Source organism: Serinus canaria, chromosome 4A, assembly GCF_022539315.1.
Source record: "Serinus canaria isolate serCan28SL12 chromosome 4A, serCan2020, whole genome shotgun sequence".
NCBI lineage: Eukaryota > Metazoa > Chordata > Aves > Passeriformes > Fringillidae > Serinus > Serinus canaria.
The window spans coordinates 7,002,011-7,019,180 of NC_066318.1; the positions used below are offsets into that span (position 1 = coordinate 7,002,011).

A 17,170-nucleotide genomic window follows, 5' to 3' on the forward strand; every position below is an offset into this window, starting at 1 on the left:
CTCTGCCCCAGGTCTGCAGGGGCCAAGTCCCAGAGCTGGTGGGACCACCAACAGCAACAGGGGTCATCTCCAGCCATGCTGTGCTGTGCCAGCCACATGTGCCAGGAGCTTTGGGCTGTGCTGATAGCAGGGTATATTTTCTTCATGTACAGGAGATAGGAGGAAAAAGATAGCCAGCTTGAATTGTGGCCAGGTAAGTTTAGGTTAGCCATTAAGAAATGCTTTTGTGCAATGAAATACGTAGTCAGTAGCTGGGACATACTTGTAGCACAGTCTTGACTGAGGAGGGATTTTGAGAACAAACAGGGAGAGGACAGCTTGAGGTCGGCTTTTCTGGGCCAGGGAAGAAGGCATCAGGTGTCTGATGCTTTTTCCAGTCCTAATCTCTGCAGCTCCAGAGTTTTGCGGCCCCTCCAGATGGGTGATGAGCTTATCTGTGGACCAGGAGGCTGCACGTTCTGGAGTGTGTGGGATGGCCATGCCACTGCTCACAGCACCCACAAACCTCACTCTGCCCCTACCCTGCCAGTGCCTGGCCCAGGCTGGCACCAGCATTGAACCATCTCTTAGGAGTGGAATAAAGCAAAATAAATCAGCCCAGGCAGCAATACCTGCTGTAAATAGAGCTCAGAATGTCCGAGGGAGGGCTGAGCAGGGGATTGCTTTTGGGAAGGGATGGAAATGCAAGAACGAGTTTGGGGCTTGTTTCCTCTGTCATCCTTGAATTGTGCTACCCATCTTCTTCTCTGCCCTGCAACCACTGGTTCCTCTCAATCCCCCTGCCTCAAGCAGTCTCCATTTCAGCCCCACTTCATGGTCATAGGAGGATTATGTGAGTGTGGATGGAGAATTAAACATCATGGCTGTCATCACACTGAGAAGCGGCTGGGTGAGGCCACACAGGGTCCCATCTCACCTCTCCCCCCTCCTCAGTGGCAGCCAGATGTAAGGCCAGCTGGGGCAGGGACGATGGGGACCTGTCCCCAGAAGTGCTGTGCTGTGGAAGACGTGCAGGTGAGTCAGCACGGATCTGGGATGTCAGCCCAGCTGCCAGCACCAATCTGTGTGCTACCACTGGGGACATGCAGCCTGGGGACCCTCTCTGCAGATGGGGGATTGAGGAGGAGAGGAAGCCATGGCCAGCTCTGGAGCAATGGTGACTGACGTTCACTTGCCAGGAATCTGTTGGGGAATATTTTTATCCTCTGGGTGTGAGTGTGCTACACGTCAGAGCCATCTGCCACACAGTCACTTTTGGGAGAGCTAGGGAGTGCAGGCATGAAAGCCTGTGAAAGTGAGTGCATTCCTGTGCCCTTCAAAGCTGAGTGTCCCCAGGTCTCCACCCTGTGGTGCCTGGGGACAGAGCTGGGATGACTTCTTGTCCTTCTGGGGAAAGATACAAACTCTTGCATTCCCTAAAATGGAGATGGTCTTGAGCTCTGCAGAGGAAGCCCAGTGCACTGCAAGCTGTTTCAGACATGGGAAGCTGAGTGACACTAACAGCAGCCTCACTGCACAGCCAGCCTGATCCCCCCGAACTTTCAGCATCTTTCCATCCTTCTTCAATGTGCACAGCCCCTTGCATCCAGCTGGCATCAGCCCACCTACAGAAGGCAACAAGGAGATAACCCACCAACCCACCCCTTGTCCCAGAGTGGAGCAGTTACTGCAGGAGGTTTCTGTTCTTCTCTATAGGGTGAAATAGCTCTTGGATGAAAATAAGTTATACAAATAAATAGAGACATCAGCCCATGGCAAAACACTAGATCTGCTTGCCCTAAAATATCAGGCTGTTGACGTTCAGAAACCAGATTCAGACCATCATTTTGCAACTAGCAGGATCCCCCATCCTCATGACAGATGCCCTGGATTAAACACCCCTAAATTTGTGGCATCTGGGGTTTTATCAAAGCAGACTGTTTCCACTTGAGCATCCCTCATTCCAGCCGGCTGTTCAGGAGCTTGCCTGGTTCAGGTTTACCCCGAGCCATCCCCTGCTGATGAGCTGGAGCTGGGAAGACATGCTTGTCCAGTTCCCTTTCAACACTTTCTGACCTCCTTGTGGCCCAGACTTTCCTACCAGAGTGTAAGATTTAATCATCCTTAATGATAGCCAGGCCAAGGATAGCATTCAGCCAGGTTTTCCTAAACAGCTACATCTGAAATCTTTATCCCAGTACAACCCCCCAGTAAACTCCCTGACAAATGACTGGAAACACTGCGGGGTTGTGGCAGACCTATGGCCAGGACCAGAATTAAATCAGACCAAAAGCTTAAGCCCTCATATAACTCTAGAGGGATTTTTGAATGTAATTGGTGCTGCAGCCAGGCTTGGTGTTCCTCTCTGCTGCCAAGATTTGCCAGTGCTAGAGAAGTGCTCCACTCCTGCCAACTTGAAGTTACAACTGATCCTGGGAATCCTGTGCAGTTGGCAATTATGTGTACCAATTTTTAATGTAAGCCAGTGGGCTCAGCTGATCCCAATAAGATTTATCGTGACTTAACCACACCCCCATAGAGGGTTTGTGCTGATTCCTTTACAGTGGATTCAAAGTGGTTGTAATTAAACCAGCATAACTTTGCTGTGTGGATGAAGGCTTGGGCAGGAGCAATGTGGCTGGAGGTCTGAGCTGGGCAGGAGAGGCAGCACATGGGAAGAAGGTAAAAAGAAACTGTGGAGAAACATATCTTATCTGGCTTCTCCTTCCCTGCCCTTCCTTCTCTCTAAAAAGCTGGCAGGGCTGCAATTTTCTGGGATCCCCCCAAATAAGAGAGGAGACACAGCTGAGTGTGAGCAGGTGGAGACGAAACAGCTTTGGAAGTTTAGCAGGCAGCACTCTCTGCCAGGCAGGGGAGATGGGGACATGAGCCCAGGATGGAGGAGCATCCTGTGCCACCACAGCAGGCCTTCAGATAGGGCTGGAAAAGTAACACAGAGTCTGGGGACAGGAATGCTGATGGAGAGAAAAGAGTTTTGGGGGACATGCAAAGTCAGGAGTTTTCAGTCTTTTTAAAACTAAACCATGAGTTTTTTCCTCTGCTTTTCTCCATCTTTTTCTCCTGGGAAAGGGAGATTGCTCGAGCAGTTTGGGGTGAGGGGGCTGGGGAGGGTTGGCCAGATGTGCAAAAATGCTGGAGAAAGCAAAAAACTCAGAGAAAAAAATTCTCTTTTGAGAGAGGCTACTTTTCCATTCCTTAAAAAAGAAAAAAAAAAAAAAAAGAAAAGGAGTTTTTCATGAAAATTTTCAGGCAGTTCCATTGTTTTGCTTCAGCCTTTGATTTAACTACTTGAGCAAGTATTTGACAAAACCCTCCGTGTTTTTCAGGAGGTTTCTTAAATCCCACGGAGGTATGGGATTATGAGAAACAACAAATGGCAAGCTGTCTCTAACCCCACAGACTTTCTCACTCTCGTTTTCTCTCTCACTTTGGAATAAAAAATGCAGTGCTCCCTGCTGAGTTCTCTTTAAAATTCACATTGTCTCTTCAAATAAAGGCTGGGAGGGTGAGGTAGTGCTTTGAAAACCAGAACTCAGTCATACATTGCAGGGCCAGATCCTAGAGGATTATTCCCTCTCAGGACACTTTATAACTTCATGAGAACTTCTGGCCTGGCTTGTCTCACCAGCTTAGTGTGAGTGGCCCCAGCGGATGGCAGGATGACTGAGATCCCTACACCCCTTTCCGTCAGGACGGCTGGTGGAGACTTTTTAAACCATGATAAAGCAAATTTTTTTTTTTTTTTTTTTTTTCCCCTGGGGATGGTGGGGCCCATTTTCTGTGCAGCCAGGGGATGCTCCCTGCACCCAGGCAGAGGGAAGCCCTGCTGCAGCACAAGCCTCTCTATTGTGGCTGATGCAGGCTGGGCTGTGGTAATGTGGTTTTCCCCTTCTTTTGGTGTGATTTGTGACTGCAGCAGCCTGTGCTGCCCCAAGGCTGTGGTGAGCTGCCAGCCTCGCCGCTGGAAAGCTCAGAGCTGGATGAGCATCTTGTTCCTAGGAGAAGTGCCTGGCAGGACAGCATGGCTGTGCTTTGCTCTCACAGGGGAAATAAATAGAGCAACTTTTCTTCCTGATCCACCCAGACTTTTGGTAGCAAAAGCTTGGGAGCAAGGGGGTGAAGCTGCCGACTGCCTTTGCTGTTGTTTCAGCCTTTCCTTCCCCACTGTGGCAATGAGAGAAATGAAGCTCATAGAAGAGCACTGTATTGTAAACCACTGCACATTTATTTTTCTTAAATGATGCTATCACCAGGCCATTACCCTGTGCTGAGACACAGCACTGAGCACAGACCCTGCAGCAGGACACAGCTCCCCATGCAGCACCCACACCCAGGGGACAAGGACATGGAGACCTCACCATGACAGGGAGCAAGGGCTGAGCAGACCCTTTAAGCGACATTGCAGCCTCGGGAAATTATGACAGTGCTTGTCATTCTTGCAATACTGTGTCTGTGATTTTTCAGTAAACTGAAGCAAGGAGCAACTGTTGGACTCTGGTCCAAGGGTTCAGCAGGGCTTCTTTACATCTGTGCATGTGTGTGTGTGCTGGGACTGGGGTATGAAGGAGAGTGACTGGAGCACCTTGATGTCAGTGTTCCTGAGGCCTTTGCCCTGTTAAACTCTTGGAAGCAGAAGATTGGTGGAAAAATGTCGGTTTTGACAAGTCTTTCATGCACATAGTTCAGACCTGTCACAGCCATGTCAAAATTCATCAGCGTAGTGAACCTATTAAACCTGGGGCAGAGCTGAACCAACTACAGCTCCAGATCAGGAGGCAGAGCAAAGCCAGCCGTTCCAGCCCTTCCGGGGAATCTCTTTCCCTCGCGGGGCACTTCGGAGCCGGCCTGGGCGGGAGCGTGGGTGCCAGGTGGGAACTGTCGAGCCGAGCGCTGCCAGCCCGGCTCCGGGCGGGTGTGCCCGTGCGGGGCAGAGCCGGGGCTCTCCGCAGGAGGGAGCGCCCGCGCGGGGCCGGCCGGGCGGGCAGCCCCGGGCTCCGCTCCGCCTCGCTGGGCGGGCGGATCCCAGCTCCTGATTTTCCCGGGGGCTGCAGAGGCTTGTCCCGGCCCTGCGCGATCCTGCTTGGCTGCCGCCCTCCCCGCCTCCCTCCACCTCCTCCTCCTCCTCCACCACCACCCCATGTGCTTCCTGCCGGGCCAAGTTCGAGGAGCGCCGCCGCACGCCGGGCCAGCGGAGCGGAGCCGCAGCGGAGCGGGGCGCAGGGCAGCGGGCGCGGCTGCTGCGGGGCGCGGCGGGGCAGGCTCGGCGGAGCGCCGGCTCCAGCCTCGGGGCGCGCTCGCCCGGCCGCGGCGGCCCCTGCGGCCCCTGCCCGCCCGCACCATGCCGCGGCGGCGCGGCTGCCTGCCGCCCCTCCTGTGCGCGCTGGCCGCCCTCAGCCTGCCGCTGCTGCTGGCCGCCGAGCCCCGCGCCAAAAGTTGCTCCGAAGTGCGGAGGCTCTACGCCGCCAAGGGCTTCAGCCAGAGCGAGGCGCCCAGCCACGAGATCAGCGGTGAGTCGCGATCGTCGCTGCCGCCTTTGTGCGCGCTCGGCTCGGCCCCGCGGAGCGCGGGGTGCGCGGTCCCGGCTCCCTCCGGCGCGGGGCCCGGAGCTCGGCTCGGGGCGCCCTGCCCGGCTCGGCGCGGTTCGGTTCGGCTCCGCGGAGCTCGGCGCCCATCCCGCGCGGAGGGTCCCGGCGCGGCTGCCCGCCCCCCGTGGCGGGCCGTGCCGGGCGGGACCGCGCCTGTTGCCGGCCCCGCTCCCGGCTCGGCGGCGCGGGCGCTCCTGTCCTTGGGTCGCCGCTCGCCCCGGTGGGGAGCGGGCGGCCCGTCCCGCCCCGGTGCCCGGCGGCTGCTAGAGGAGGGACTGAGACATGGCTTTTTTTTTTTTCTTTTTTTTTTTCTTTTTCCCCCTCTTTTTCTTTCTTTCTTCCTTTCTTCCTTCTCTCAACCTTCGTCCCGAGGTACTTGCGCATCCTAGGGACAGGAGTGCTCGCAGCCGGCAGCAGTAGGAAATGGTAGCTAATGTGCTCACACCCAAAACATTTTATTCTTTTTGTTTCATCCTTCATCTCCCTCCCAGGGCCGCTGCTTTTATTTCCCCTTCTGAATGACCTACTGGACCGCATTCTCCGCGGAACAAAGGAAGTGCCTTTTTAGCTGGAATCCTCGGAGACCACCAAGGACTCCAGCTCATGCACTGCAATTTCGCACTACTTTCAACAATAACAAAAATGCATGACTGAATGGCTCAAAAATGTGGAGTGTTGGAGGCATTCATTTCGGTCTGGGACACTGTCACAACACAGACAGACCCCAAGTAAATACCTTTAGACGGCTCAGATAGAAGCTGGGGGTAATCTTTACCATTGGTGTGCCCTCCAGATATGCATACATTATCCTTTTCACTGACAAAATTGAAATCATTTCAGTCGCTTGTGCTTTTGTATTGTCAGACTAATGATATGCATTTAGCCTACATCTGTTTGAATAAAATTGCAGGCCCGTTTACTTCTCCAAGAAATATTTTAATGAGAAACGTCTGACTGGTTGCAGTTAAAATACTCTCGCCCCTTCACTGTGCCTGCTTTGTAAAATGGTCTCTAATAAATAGTCTTGCATTTGAGTCCAGCCCTCATCAGTGTAGGATCAGAACGTGAGCAGACTTCCCCTTAAGTCCAGTATTGGGAAGGTTTGACCTAGTCATTATTTTATATATTATTGTTTAAGATGACTCGGTGAGCTTTGGAGAATGTCAGGAGTAGATCATGCTGACAGGGCTTCCATTTGAAGCTCTAAAGCTGTTGTCTGTTTGAGAAAAGTGATGAGCAAGGTAAGATTATTTGACAAAAGAAGGGCTTTCTGCAGTGACATGCTGAAAGTACCGCCTGGGTTATGTTGCTGTTCCAGGGGCTCGGGGAGTCTGTGGTCTGGCCTTGCTTGGAAAGCAACAGGTCTTGCAAAGTTGTGTTTTAAATGTAATCTTGCTGTGCGGGGTATTTCAGAGAGGGTGGTGGAAGTCTTTAAAGGAGGCATGCTGTGTACAGCTTTCAAGTGTGGTGTACCTCAAGTGTGGCTGAATTTAAAATTAAACCTGGAGTGGGGTGCTACACCTGCTGCAGTTTCATGTTCCCCCTGTGAATTCGTGTGGTTTTGGCGTGGGTTGCTTTTAGAGGCTCCAGATCGCCCCTCTTGCTGCTCCGCTGGGGTAGGCAGATGTAACCACCAGTCCCATTGCTGGTGTTGAGCTTTCTCAGAGTGGAGAACTTCACCTCTGGGATCAGCACAGGGCACTGCAGTCCCGTGGGCCAGGTGATAAAGCTGGAGGCTGAGGTCTGGCACCAGGGTGAGAGGTCTGTGGTGTGTATTGTGTCTCCAGAAAAGAGTCACTTGCCAAAGCTTTGATTTCAGCTGGTGTTTCAGGTGATAAGTGGCGTGTTTTCCATCAGGGGAGTAAGTGGTTTGGACAGGCCGTTACCTGGGCGCCTGGCTATCGGTGGGAACATGATAAATGTGTGTGAGGGAATGAGCCATGTGCTTGGCCAAGTATCTCATTGGGGTGATGGTGGAAACTGGTGATTTCTGCTTGATGGCACCTCTCTGCTCACCAAACTGGTGGAGGACAGCTTGGGGAGGCTTCAGTGGGACACATGAATGCTGATGGAATGATGTGTGGATGCATGGTTGTTCATGTCTGAAGTGCATCAACTTCTTTGTTAGATTTTTGTAGTGATTTGATAGATTATGCTTTATTCTCACATCGTCTTAGCAAGCTGCGTTAGATCACAGTGCAGACAGAAACTTCCTAGCATCTTTGTGAAAAGGTGTTCCAAAAGCTGTAGTAGATTTGTTTCTGTAAGTGTAGTGATTTCTTTGCTGTTGGGGATTACTGATCCTACAAAATGTTGGCCTTGGATTGAAAAATAAAGCAGCTGTGTGGTGCAGGCAGATGTGTCCCTGCACTGGGCTGTGTGACAGCAAGTGAAACTCATCCTCACTGGAAGGCCATGGGAGTCATTTGGGGTTTTATAGCATCTTACATGGATTTTTTGGCCACATTATTTTCTTCTGGAGCAGCAGATGTGCAAACTTTTTTCTTTCAAGGAAATGTTCATTCCAGCAGGCATTTTATCTGTATCATTGCTATTTCAGTGGCATTAAAAGGCTGCTCCTTCACCATAATTACCCAGGAGTTCACTTTAATATTTATTTAGACGAGGTTTAGGACCTAATTAGAGTATGCATAAATAGCAGGCTATAGCTTGCTGAAGTACCTAGGCATTTCTGAAAGAAGTGCACAGCTGGTCAACTCACTGCTTGCTTGATAAGAGGTGTAAAATGGGTTATTTGTGGTGTGGGACATAGAGAACTTGTTTCCTTTTATGTCTCTTTGGTGTTAGAGGTATAAACAGAGTCTACTGCTGTAAATCTGCGTGGAAGCTTTTAATAACCCGTGGCCCTTTGGTGCTGCTTTGTACCTGAGTGTTCCTGAGTGGCTTCTGCCCCTGTAGCCCTGTGATGTGTGTGGCAAAGCTCCTGGCAGTGGTGAGATGCAGTCTTGCTGTTGCTGGAGAGGTCAGTGCTTTCGTAGACCTGATGTCTACATAGTTGGTTTGTGAAACCTGACTCTTGATAGCATGTAGATAGTAGGTGGTGTGGGCAGAGCACCAGCCTCTGACTGCTTTTAAGATGACTTTGACAGTTTCCCAAGGACGGGTCACATCTTGGGAAGTTCTGGGTCCTGGAGCCACTGACTTTGTTCAAACTCTACCCAGAATGTTCCTTATGGATCCCATGTGTCTCCAAGCTGTCCTGATGGGGCTAAACTCCCCGGAGTGACCATCTGAAGGGGCTGCTTACCCTGGTTGGTCTGCTGGGGCTGCAGAATGAAATGCAAAGTGAGTTGGTGCGGTGGCATCTGGAGACCCGCAGTAGGTGGCTGTGATTTAAAAAACAAAAAGCCCCCACCCAACCTTTCTTTCAAAAGGCTGCTTCTTGCCCTCAGGTGTTAAACAGGCGGAAATTCCTTCCCTTTTCCTGCTAATTGGAAGAACTAGATGTTTCTTTTCCTGGATTGAAAAGGAGAAAAAAAAAAAACCAAAACCATCTTCCCTGTTGGTGGAAAATGTAGCCAGTTAACTGGCAAAATTCCTTCAGCCGTGGCATCCCTTCTCTCCTGGCAGTGGTGGAGAGCACAGATCAAACCTGGAGCCTGCCTTTGCTGGGTGCAAGCAGCACTCTGTTCAGTCTTAGTGAAGTGTTCAGTGTAATTAATCTCTGTTTAAACCAAATTAATTGAATAGCTGCATTTATTTGTGAGAGCAGTTCTTTCTCCATGGCAGAGGAAATCAGTTGACCCTTGATTTTTGGACTTTGGGACCTTGCCCAAAGTGACTGTGGGCGGTGTGCCCTGATGTCCTGCTGCTCACTTGTCCCCACTGTATTTATGGCTGTCAGTAGGTGCTGTGTCCTTGTGTCCTGCCCTTGGTCAGTCAGGATGGCTGCTTTGTTTGCACTGCTGTTTGTTGGGGTTTAACCCCAGCCAGCAGCCAAACCTCACACAGGTACTCGTTCACTTCCTTACCAAAAGGATTAGGGAGAGGACCAAAAGGGTAAAAGGTGGGAAACTTATGGGTTGATAAAAAGATAGTTCAACAGGGAAAGCAAAAGCTGAGCATGCAAGCAAAGTGAGGAATTCAGTGTTTCCTTGGGCAGGCAGGTGTTCAGCCATCCCAGGAAAGCAGGGCCCCATCACATGTAACAGTGACTTGGGAAGACAAACACCATCACTCCAAATGTCCTCCCCTTTCTCCTTCTCCCCCCCACTTTATAGACTGACCATGATGTCATATGGTCTGGAATCTCTCTTTGGTCAGTTGGGGTCACCTGTCCCAGCTGTGTCTCTTCCTCCAACTTCCTCCTCAGCATATCAGTACAAGAAGCAGAAAATACTTTTTGGCTGTGTGTAAGCCCAGCTCAGCAATAACAAAAACTTTTCTGTATTATCAACCCTATGCTCAGCACAAATCCAGAACACAGTCCCATACTAACCACTGTGAAGAAAATTAACTCTACTGCAGCCAAAACCAGCCCATTGTTTTACATGTCAAGTTCAGCAAATGCTTCTTTAGTTTTTCACATGCTTCTCTTCCATGTGGCCTCTTCCAGCTGAGAAGGGGTTTCTGGATCCCCTCCAGGCCAGTGTTACTCGGCTGTCTGGCACTGCCGAGCCTGTTGCAGTCGGTTTGCTGGAGGCAGCTCTGGACTTGCTGTGCTATGAGAAGTACCAGATAACACCTGGTCATCCTTGAGGTCTGTTTGAAGGTGTGGTGTGACCTGGCCTCGAGCTGTACCTACTTGCCATGACTGCTGTCCGGTGAATGCAGTGGTTCTTGGCGGGCAGGGGGTTTTCTGATTACCTGCACTGATTACCTGGCCACCCGTGGCTGGGGACGCGACCACTGGAGAGAACATCCCCGCGGCCAAGTTGGCTGGCACGGAAAACTAAACGACAGAATCGCTTGAAGTATTTTTAGCCGCCTCTAATGTCATTTAGCAACTGGGAGCAGCGGGAGGGGGGAGCTGGCAGCGTGCGAGTTGCCCGCAGGCCACCGAGGAGCGCTGGCGGCTCGGCAGGGCTGGCAGGGGCTGGCGGCGGCTCCCGGCTGAGTCACGGCTCCGAGCGCGGCTCGGCCGCCGCTCGCCGGGACGCGCCTTTCTTTCCCTGTCCCTGCGAGTGTGCAGCGCGGGGTTTTGTTCGGCTGCAGCGGCGCTCCGTGTCCTAGCAGCCGGCAGCGTGAAGCATGTGGTTAGAAGCAACTGCTCGCAGTGGTCCGGGCTGAGTGGGAGTATCGTTTTCCTTGGCAGGCACTTCATAGAAAGTTCTGTTTTTTCTGCCAGAATAAGCAGTCATTACATTCCATACAATTCATAGTCAAATTATTATCTATTGTTAAAATTGCCTTAATTATCAGATGTTTCCTTAGACATGTAGCTGTTTTTTAAGAGGCTGAATAGGAGTGTGTACATTGTGCAGAAGGCCTGAGCTGCACAATGTTTTCAGTACTGTTTTGTAGTTTCAGGGAGATTTTCTGTGGCTTTCATATGTCAACAGGCTTTTTATTCATACTGAAACAGCAGCAGAGCATGGCCAACACGACAGCAAGGTGCTGTTTTGGGTCTCTGCATCTGCCCTCTGCCCCGGTATTTCCTTGGTGTACCTGTGGAGCCAAGGAAGTTCGGGACAAAGCATCACTGCTGTGTGAGATGGCTCTGATGGGAAAAGCTTCCAGATGAGCATTTTCTGTCTTGGAGGAGCAGGCAGCATCTGCCCCATGGGGCTGGGACCTCTGTCAGCAGGCTGGAAAGGTCCCAGTTCCTTGAGGTGGTGATGTCTGTGGTGAGGTCTGTGATGCCTTAGTCTGCTCTTGGTGTTGGATGGTGGCTTGTGCAGACCCCACTATCCTGGTTCTGTGCAATGGGTTGCCAACCCTGGAACCTGCATGGCTGGGGAAGGACTGCCAGTGCTTCTCAAGAGGTGTCAGATGTGTGCTTCTCATATCCTGTCCCCTTCACACATGGCCGTTTCCATGGACTCAACAGGGACTTCTGTGGATGTGCATGTGTGTGGAGTTGCACACAGGCTCAGTCCCTGACATCTCCTGCAGGTGTGGGCAGCACCAGGATAGAGCATCAGGATTATTCAGTCTGCTGCAAAATTCTTTATTACTTGCTTTTGTTCTGCCTTTTTTTTTTTTGGCGGGGGGGGCTGGACATTCTTGCTAGCCAGAGAGGTCAGGATGTGTCTCCTCGCTGGCGGCCAGGCTGAGAGTGAGCTGCCAGTCCCAGTCTCCCGGGCAATAACCTCCCCGCATTCCTCACATTCCTCCTGCTTTCTCTTTCTTTTGAGATTATGAAGATAACTTCCTTCTCCCATTGCTAAGCAATGTGAGGACCCAGTAAGTTTCCCTCTTGTTCCCTAAATTACCTTGTGTGCTCCAAGATGCCCCATGGCAAACCCCTCTGGTGCCCTGAGAGGTGCAGTTTGTGCTCTTCACTGGGGTTTGTGCATCTCGGGAAGAAAGCTGCTGTGTGAATTCTTTTTTTTAATTGCCAAGATTTTTAATTAAAAGAGATTACTACTTTGTTGTAGCCTGTCTTACCTGCTTCCTGGTTTATTGAAGAAGTGTTTCATGAAACTATTTTGCTTTTCTAGGAGAGATTTTGTGTTTTTCTTTGCCCGTGCAGTGTGCAGAGGCTGTGGCAGAAGCACCATGTTTGTGTCAGAGAATTTTCTTCTTGTTTACATCTTTCTGGTCCGGGAAAGGTGCTCAGATAAAAATAGCATGTTGGGAAGAGGGAACCTGGTGAGAAAAGTGTTGGAGGCTTTATGTGTGCAGAGCTGGTGGCAGCCGTGTGGGCTGTTGGCAGGCCTTGCCCCGTGAGGATGTGGCTGTGGAAGTTTTCTTAGGCTGGTGTTTTCTGTTTGAAAATGGCCACGGTTGGCACAATTATCTTCCCTGCTAGTTTGTGCCTTGCAGTCTGTCACCTCTCATGTCTCTGTGGGTCCTGGGAGAGGAGGGAGGTGGGATGGGGTGATGTTCCTCAAGGGCAGCAGTGCATCACCTCACTGGCAAAATGCTTGAAAGGATGGAGATGGTGCTCAAGAAGCGTGTGTGGGGGTACCAGCTGGTGGGATCAATCTTAATTAAGGGCTACTCAGTGTTGATTTTAATGGGAAATTAGAACTACAGTAACCTCTTTCCCAATGTAAGCATTGTCAGATTCCCCACCTCCCTGAAAACATTCTTAGAAATACTTTTTTTGTTGTCCATCTTCTAAAGAGGGAAATAAAATCTTTTAGTTTCCTGTCTTTCTACTCATATTTTCTGTGGCTTACACAACCAGTGGCTGATGGCCTTGGATTTGTGGGAGTTCCCTGTGAGGCACTTCTTTCTCTGCAAGTTTTGGTGTTGGAAAGGTACATGGATGGTGGAGAGGGGCTACCCTGAGCAAAGGATTTTGGAGGAGTATTTCTCTTAATGTTTCCAATTTAGAAGCTGAGAATTGTCTGGATTTTAAGCAAATTCAGATGGGAGCAAACAATGATGAAATGTTTAAAATATGTTTGAACATTTTTGTGGGAATAGGAGCAGTTCTTATACAGGCGAGGCTGCAGCTTTCAGGAGGTGAAAATATGTGGCCCTTACACATTGTCAGCATTGTTGCTGCCTTTTTTTTTTTTCCCTTCTTTTTCCTTTTTTAAAAATGCTCATAGGAAATTGGCTTTGGTAATTGAGTTTCTACAGAACCACAACATCCAATAGCTGTTCCTTTCCAGGGGTCACCCTTAGGTTAGTTTAAGTAATGTGCAGTCAGTTTAACCTCTTGTGGTTTGTATTGCTATTCTAGAAATTACTGGTGATTTGGGGTGTGTTAGAGTAACAACTTCACAGGAAAACCCCAAATGTCAGGGTGTCTGGTTTTCAGAGAGCTCTGACCGCTTGCCTTGTGAAAACCAGGCACCTCAAGGTCCGTCCCTTCTTGCATCGGAAAATGCAGTTAAAGCCTTTATGGCCCGTTGACTTTCCTTTTGAAAGAAGCTGAAATAACCCTGGGTAATTTGTTTACCTACACTGACTTATAACATCCTCCTGCTCGGGAGCACAGTGCAGAACCTGTGCTGGATGCTCTGGGCTGGGTCACATCGCTCTGCATGGCACTGATGGAGGAGCAGCAGTGCTCTGGACCCCCAAATCCCAGGGTTTAGGGGATTTGCTGGCAGCAGAGGACCAGCTTTAAGAAATTATGAGCTGGGGCTTTAGCTTTGTAGCATTGACAGTTTGGTATAAAAAGCTCTGTGTTGCAGGCTGTGATGACAGGGGGTGATAAATCACTCTTGGCTGGTACTACAGGTTCTAATAATGGTGTTTAAAAAAGATTACATGGGTTTTAATACAAACTTTTTGCTTCTTTGTACTCTCCTCTTTAAAAAGAGTTGAGCCTGTTTTGATTCAGCATTCTTGGAACATAAAGATGGAGACAGGATTTTTACTGGGCTGAAACACAGTTTTTTGCTTCTCCTACAAACATGAGGATCTTGTTTGAGTGTCTTTATAGCCAACTGGCTGGCAGTGTCCTCTGTGTAAGGGAGCTGGCTTGTTTGTGTGTTTTAAAGGTAACTTTGCCCCATGGAAGATTAAAGAGCAAGCAGCTTCACCCAGTTGTGGTGAGTGCTGCTATTGGAAAGAAATTAGTGATAGGGAGAGCCATGCAGTAAGGGGGATAAATAACCTCCTGCACCATCCTTGACTTTCCTTGGCCCATTCCCATGGGAGGGACAGATCAAAGAAACGGGCACAATTACAAGCCTGATGGAAAATGAATCCCTTGCCAGTGATGTATGGGCACCCAGGCAGGCTTTGCCTTTGCTCTGAATAGTGCAGGCTGGACTTTTTTTTTTGTGTACCTGCCAACCCTAGGGTTTCTAAAGTGTGGTGGCCATTCCTGGGGGAGCACAGGATGCCTGGTGAGCCAAGGCAGTGAGGCAGTAGTGCCCCTGCCCCTTTGCCTGGGCAGAGGCACTGGGAGCAGCTGGCAAACACCCGGCATGCAGATCAGGGGTCAGAGCGGTGCTGCTGGTTTAGTTTGGACTGGAGGAAAACAAACAGGCTTCCTCCTGAGTTTTGGCTCCGTTTAGAGACAGAACTGAGGGTGCCATAGGGCAATATGCTTTTCTTCTCGGTGGGGGGAAAAATGGCTTTAATAGCGTCTGCTAATGATTCAGCGCTGTTTACATAATAATTGTGGTTCGCTTTCATTAGCTCTCATAATGAGATTGCTTTCTTCCAGTGCAATGCTCGCTGGTTTGGTTTTACATGCTCCTGCCTCCCTGCTCCCCGAGCATGGCAGTGGGATGAGGAGGGAGTGCAAGGGCTCTGTGCCTGCCTGGCCTTCCTTTCCCGGCTCCAGGCATGGAAGAAAGCTCACAGCTGCTCACTGGATAGGAGAGGAGCTGGAGAGGTTTTGTACTGCTGGGACTCAGGTGGTGGTTTGGAGCTTCATCACAGTGGTTTGGAGCATCCTGGCATCTTAGTGGAGTTGGGTTCAAATATATTTTGTGTGAGGTTCTCTCATCTTCGTACTGAAAACTCTCGGGCTTACCTGCTTCCGAGGGAGGAAATACACTGACCTGCTTCCACCCAGAGGAAGAAGCCAGGTCCTTTTTTCTCCCAGTTCCACCATATCAGAAGCACTGATCTGTGACAGTGGATGTGCATCATGGATGTTGGTCTGTCACTGCTGCAGCCTGACCTTGTTAGCATTCCATGTCTGAGTAACTTGAACAGTGGTGATGCTCCCAAGCTGCAGGTGCCTGCCTCCTGCAGCACCCAGCTGCTGTGCCCAGGGGCTGCTGTGAGCACCAGGGGATAACACCCACTGCTGAGCTCTTCTGAATTAATAATGTCACTTGGAGGAAAATACAATAGCGTGAGTGCTGCCTTTGAAAAGGTAAGGCTGGCTGTTGTTTGGTTGGGTGGGTTTTTTTCATTTGTAGCATAGTAGTGGGTTCATGAGGGTCTCAGAGCTGGAGGATGTGGCTGACCCTGGCACAGCACTGGGCTGGAGCAGAATGGGTCCCCATGGAGCAGTGGGTGCTCACCCAGGGGTGCCATGGGGAGTGTGGGGTCTGTATGTGTGGCTTTGCAGGTGTCTCCTGGGGGATGCATGCTCTCTCCCCTTTGGCTGCAATGACTGTTTCTTTAGATATATATCTCAGTTTGTTGCCACTGGTAGATTAAGGTCTGGATGCTGGAGGGTCCTGAGCAGAGGATGAGTTGAGCTTCTTCTTTCCAAAACAAAACACTTTTATGGGGGGCTGGGAAAGGTGTGACTGCTTTTGGCCATGTGGCTTCTGCTAATCAACATGAGTTAATTGGGGCTGGTTGAGGAGCAATGGCTTGGTGGGTGGAGTAGGCTGGAAGAGATGGGGCTCAGGGCTGCTCAGCCCTGTTGAATCCAGCCCACCAAGGGGATCCTGGTGCAGGCGCCTCGCTAGTGAAAACTCCACATAACTCAGCCCTCTGCATTACTAAAGGCTCCTTTATACCTCTTCTTGCTGTAACTCCTGTGAGAACAGCCAGTCTTTTCAGCAGCCTTCCTTATGGGGAAAGCTCTGTGAGGGGAGCAGCCTGGCTGGCACGGTGCTGCTCCAAACCAGCCCTGAAGCTGCTGTTGAGGCAGTCTGGGAGTGGGCAGGGATGCCAGGCGAGCCTGGTGCTCCTGTCCAGCCCGGCCAAAACGAGGGCTGTGGGTCCACTTGCTGCCCAACTGGCTCAGTAGGATACTGGAAAATAGTTGTGGAAAGTAGGGGTTAATTTCTAGGTATCAAAATATGCACAAAAGGTTAAATGAGACTTCCTCCTTGTCAATGAATTACGGCTTGAAAATATTTGCATTCTTTCCTGAAAGATTTAGGAATAATTATACAGCACTCAGGGGCAAGGCATTCCCAGATAAACTTAACAACTCTATAATTTGTACTCGAGGCAGGGTTTCCTGTAAATGATAGCTTTGTTTAATTTTACAATACTGCTTCCAAATGTTTGCTGACTATGAATTGCCAGCTAAACTGGACTTGTGAATCTGGAAGAGTATTTACTTGTTTGTTATTGCAGACAGTAAGAGCTGCTGTGTTAGGCTAAAACTTGGCATCCCCTCTAGAAGCTGTAGGCATCTCTCCCCAGGCGGGTTTGGTGCATTGGGCAGCTGATGTAGGGTGTGAACAGCTTTCCAACTTCTCTGTACAAAATTCCTGAGCTTCTCTAGGATCTCCTCCTGCTCTGCCTTTCTTTTTCTGGGGTTGGGAAAGGAACGCTGTAGTCGCAATGCACATACTTTATTTCCATTACTCAAAGCTGGAGTCATGCATAGTTACAGCCAAAGACACTTCAGCAGCTCTGGGGATAACAAGATAGCTGACAGACTGGAATGCGGATTTATCAGGGGTAAAAACTGGCAAAATTCCTTATTTCTGGTTCTTCTTTTTAAATAGGCCCTTCATGCTCCTGCTGCAAGAGCCCACCACATGTTTAACCCCTTGTGTCCTCCCAGCTGGATCCAGGGATGAGCACTGACACTGCCCATGTTTCTTTTGGGATTAAATTGCTCAGTCCCA

General features: G+C 50.3%; 1 protein-coding gene across 1 annotated transcript in view; it reads left to right on the forward strand.

Annotated features, from left to right (window-relative positions):
• The first annotated feature begins 5,338 nt into the window (after window positions 1–5,338).
• The window catches only part of GPC4 (glypican 4), a 68,024-nt gene continuing 56,192 nt past the window's right edge, over window positions 5,339–17,170 (forward strand). Inside the window, exon 1 of the mRNA XM_050974605.1 lies at window positions 5,339–5,507. Coding sequence (XP_050830562.1) covers window positions 5,339–5,507 — 169 coding nt within the window. The remainder of the gene's footprint in view (window positions 5,508–17,170) is intronic.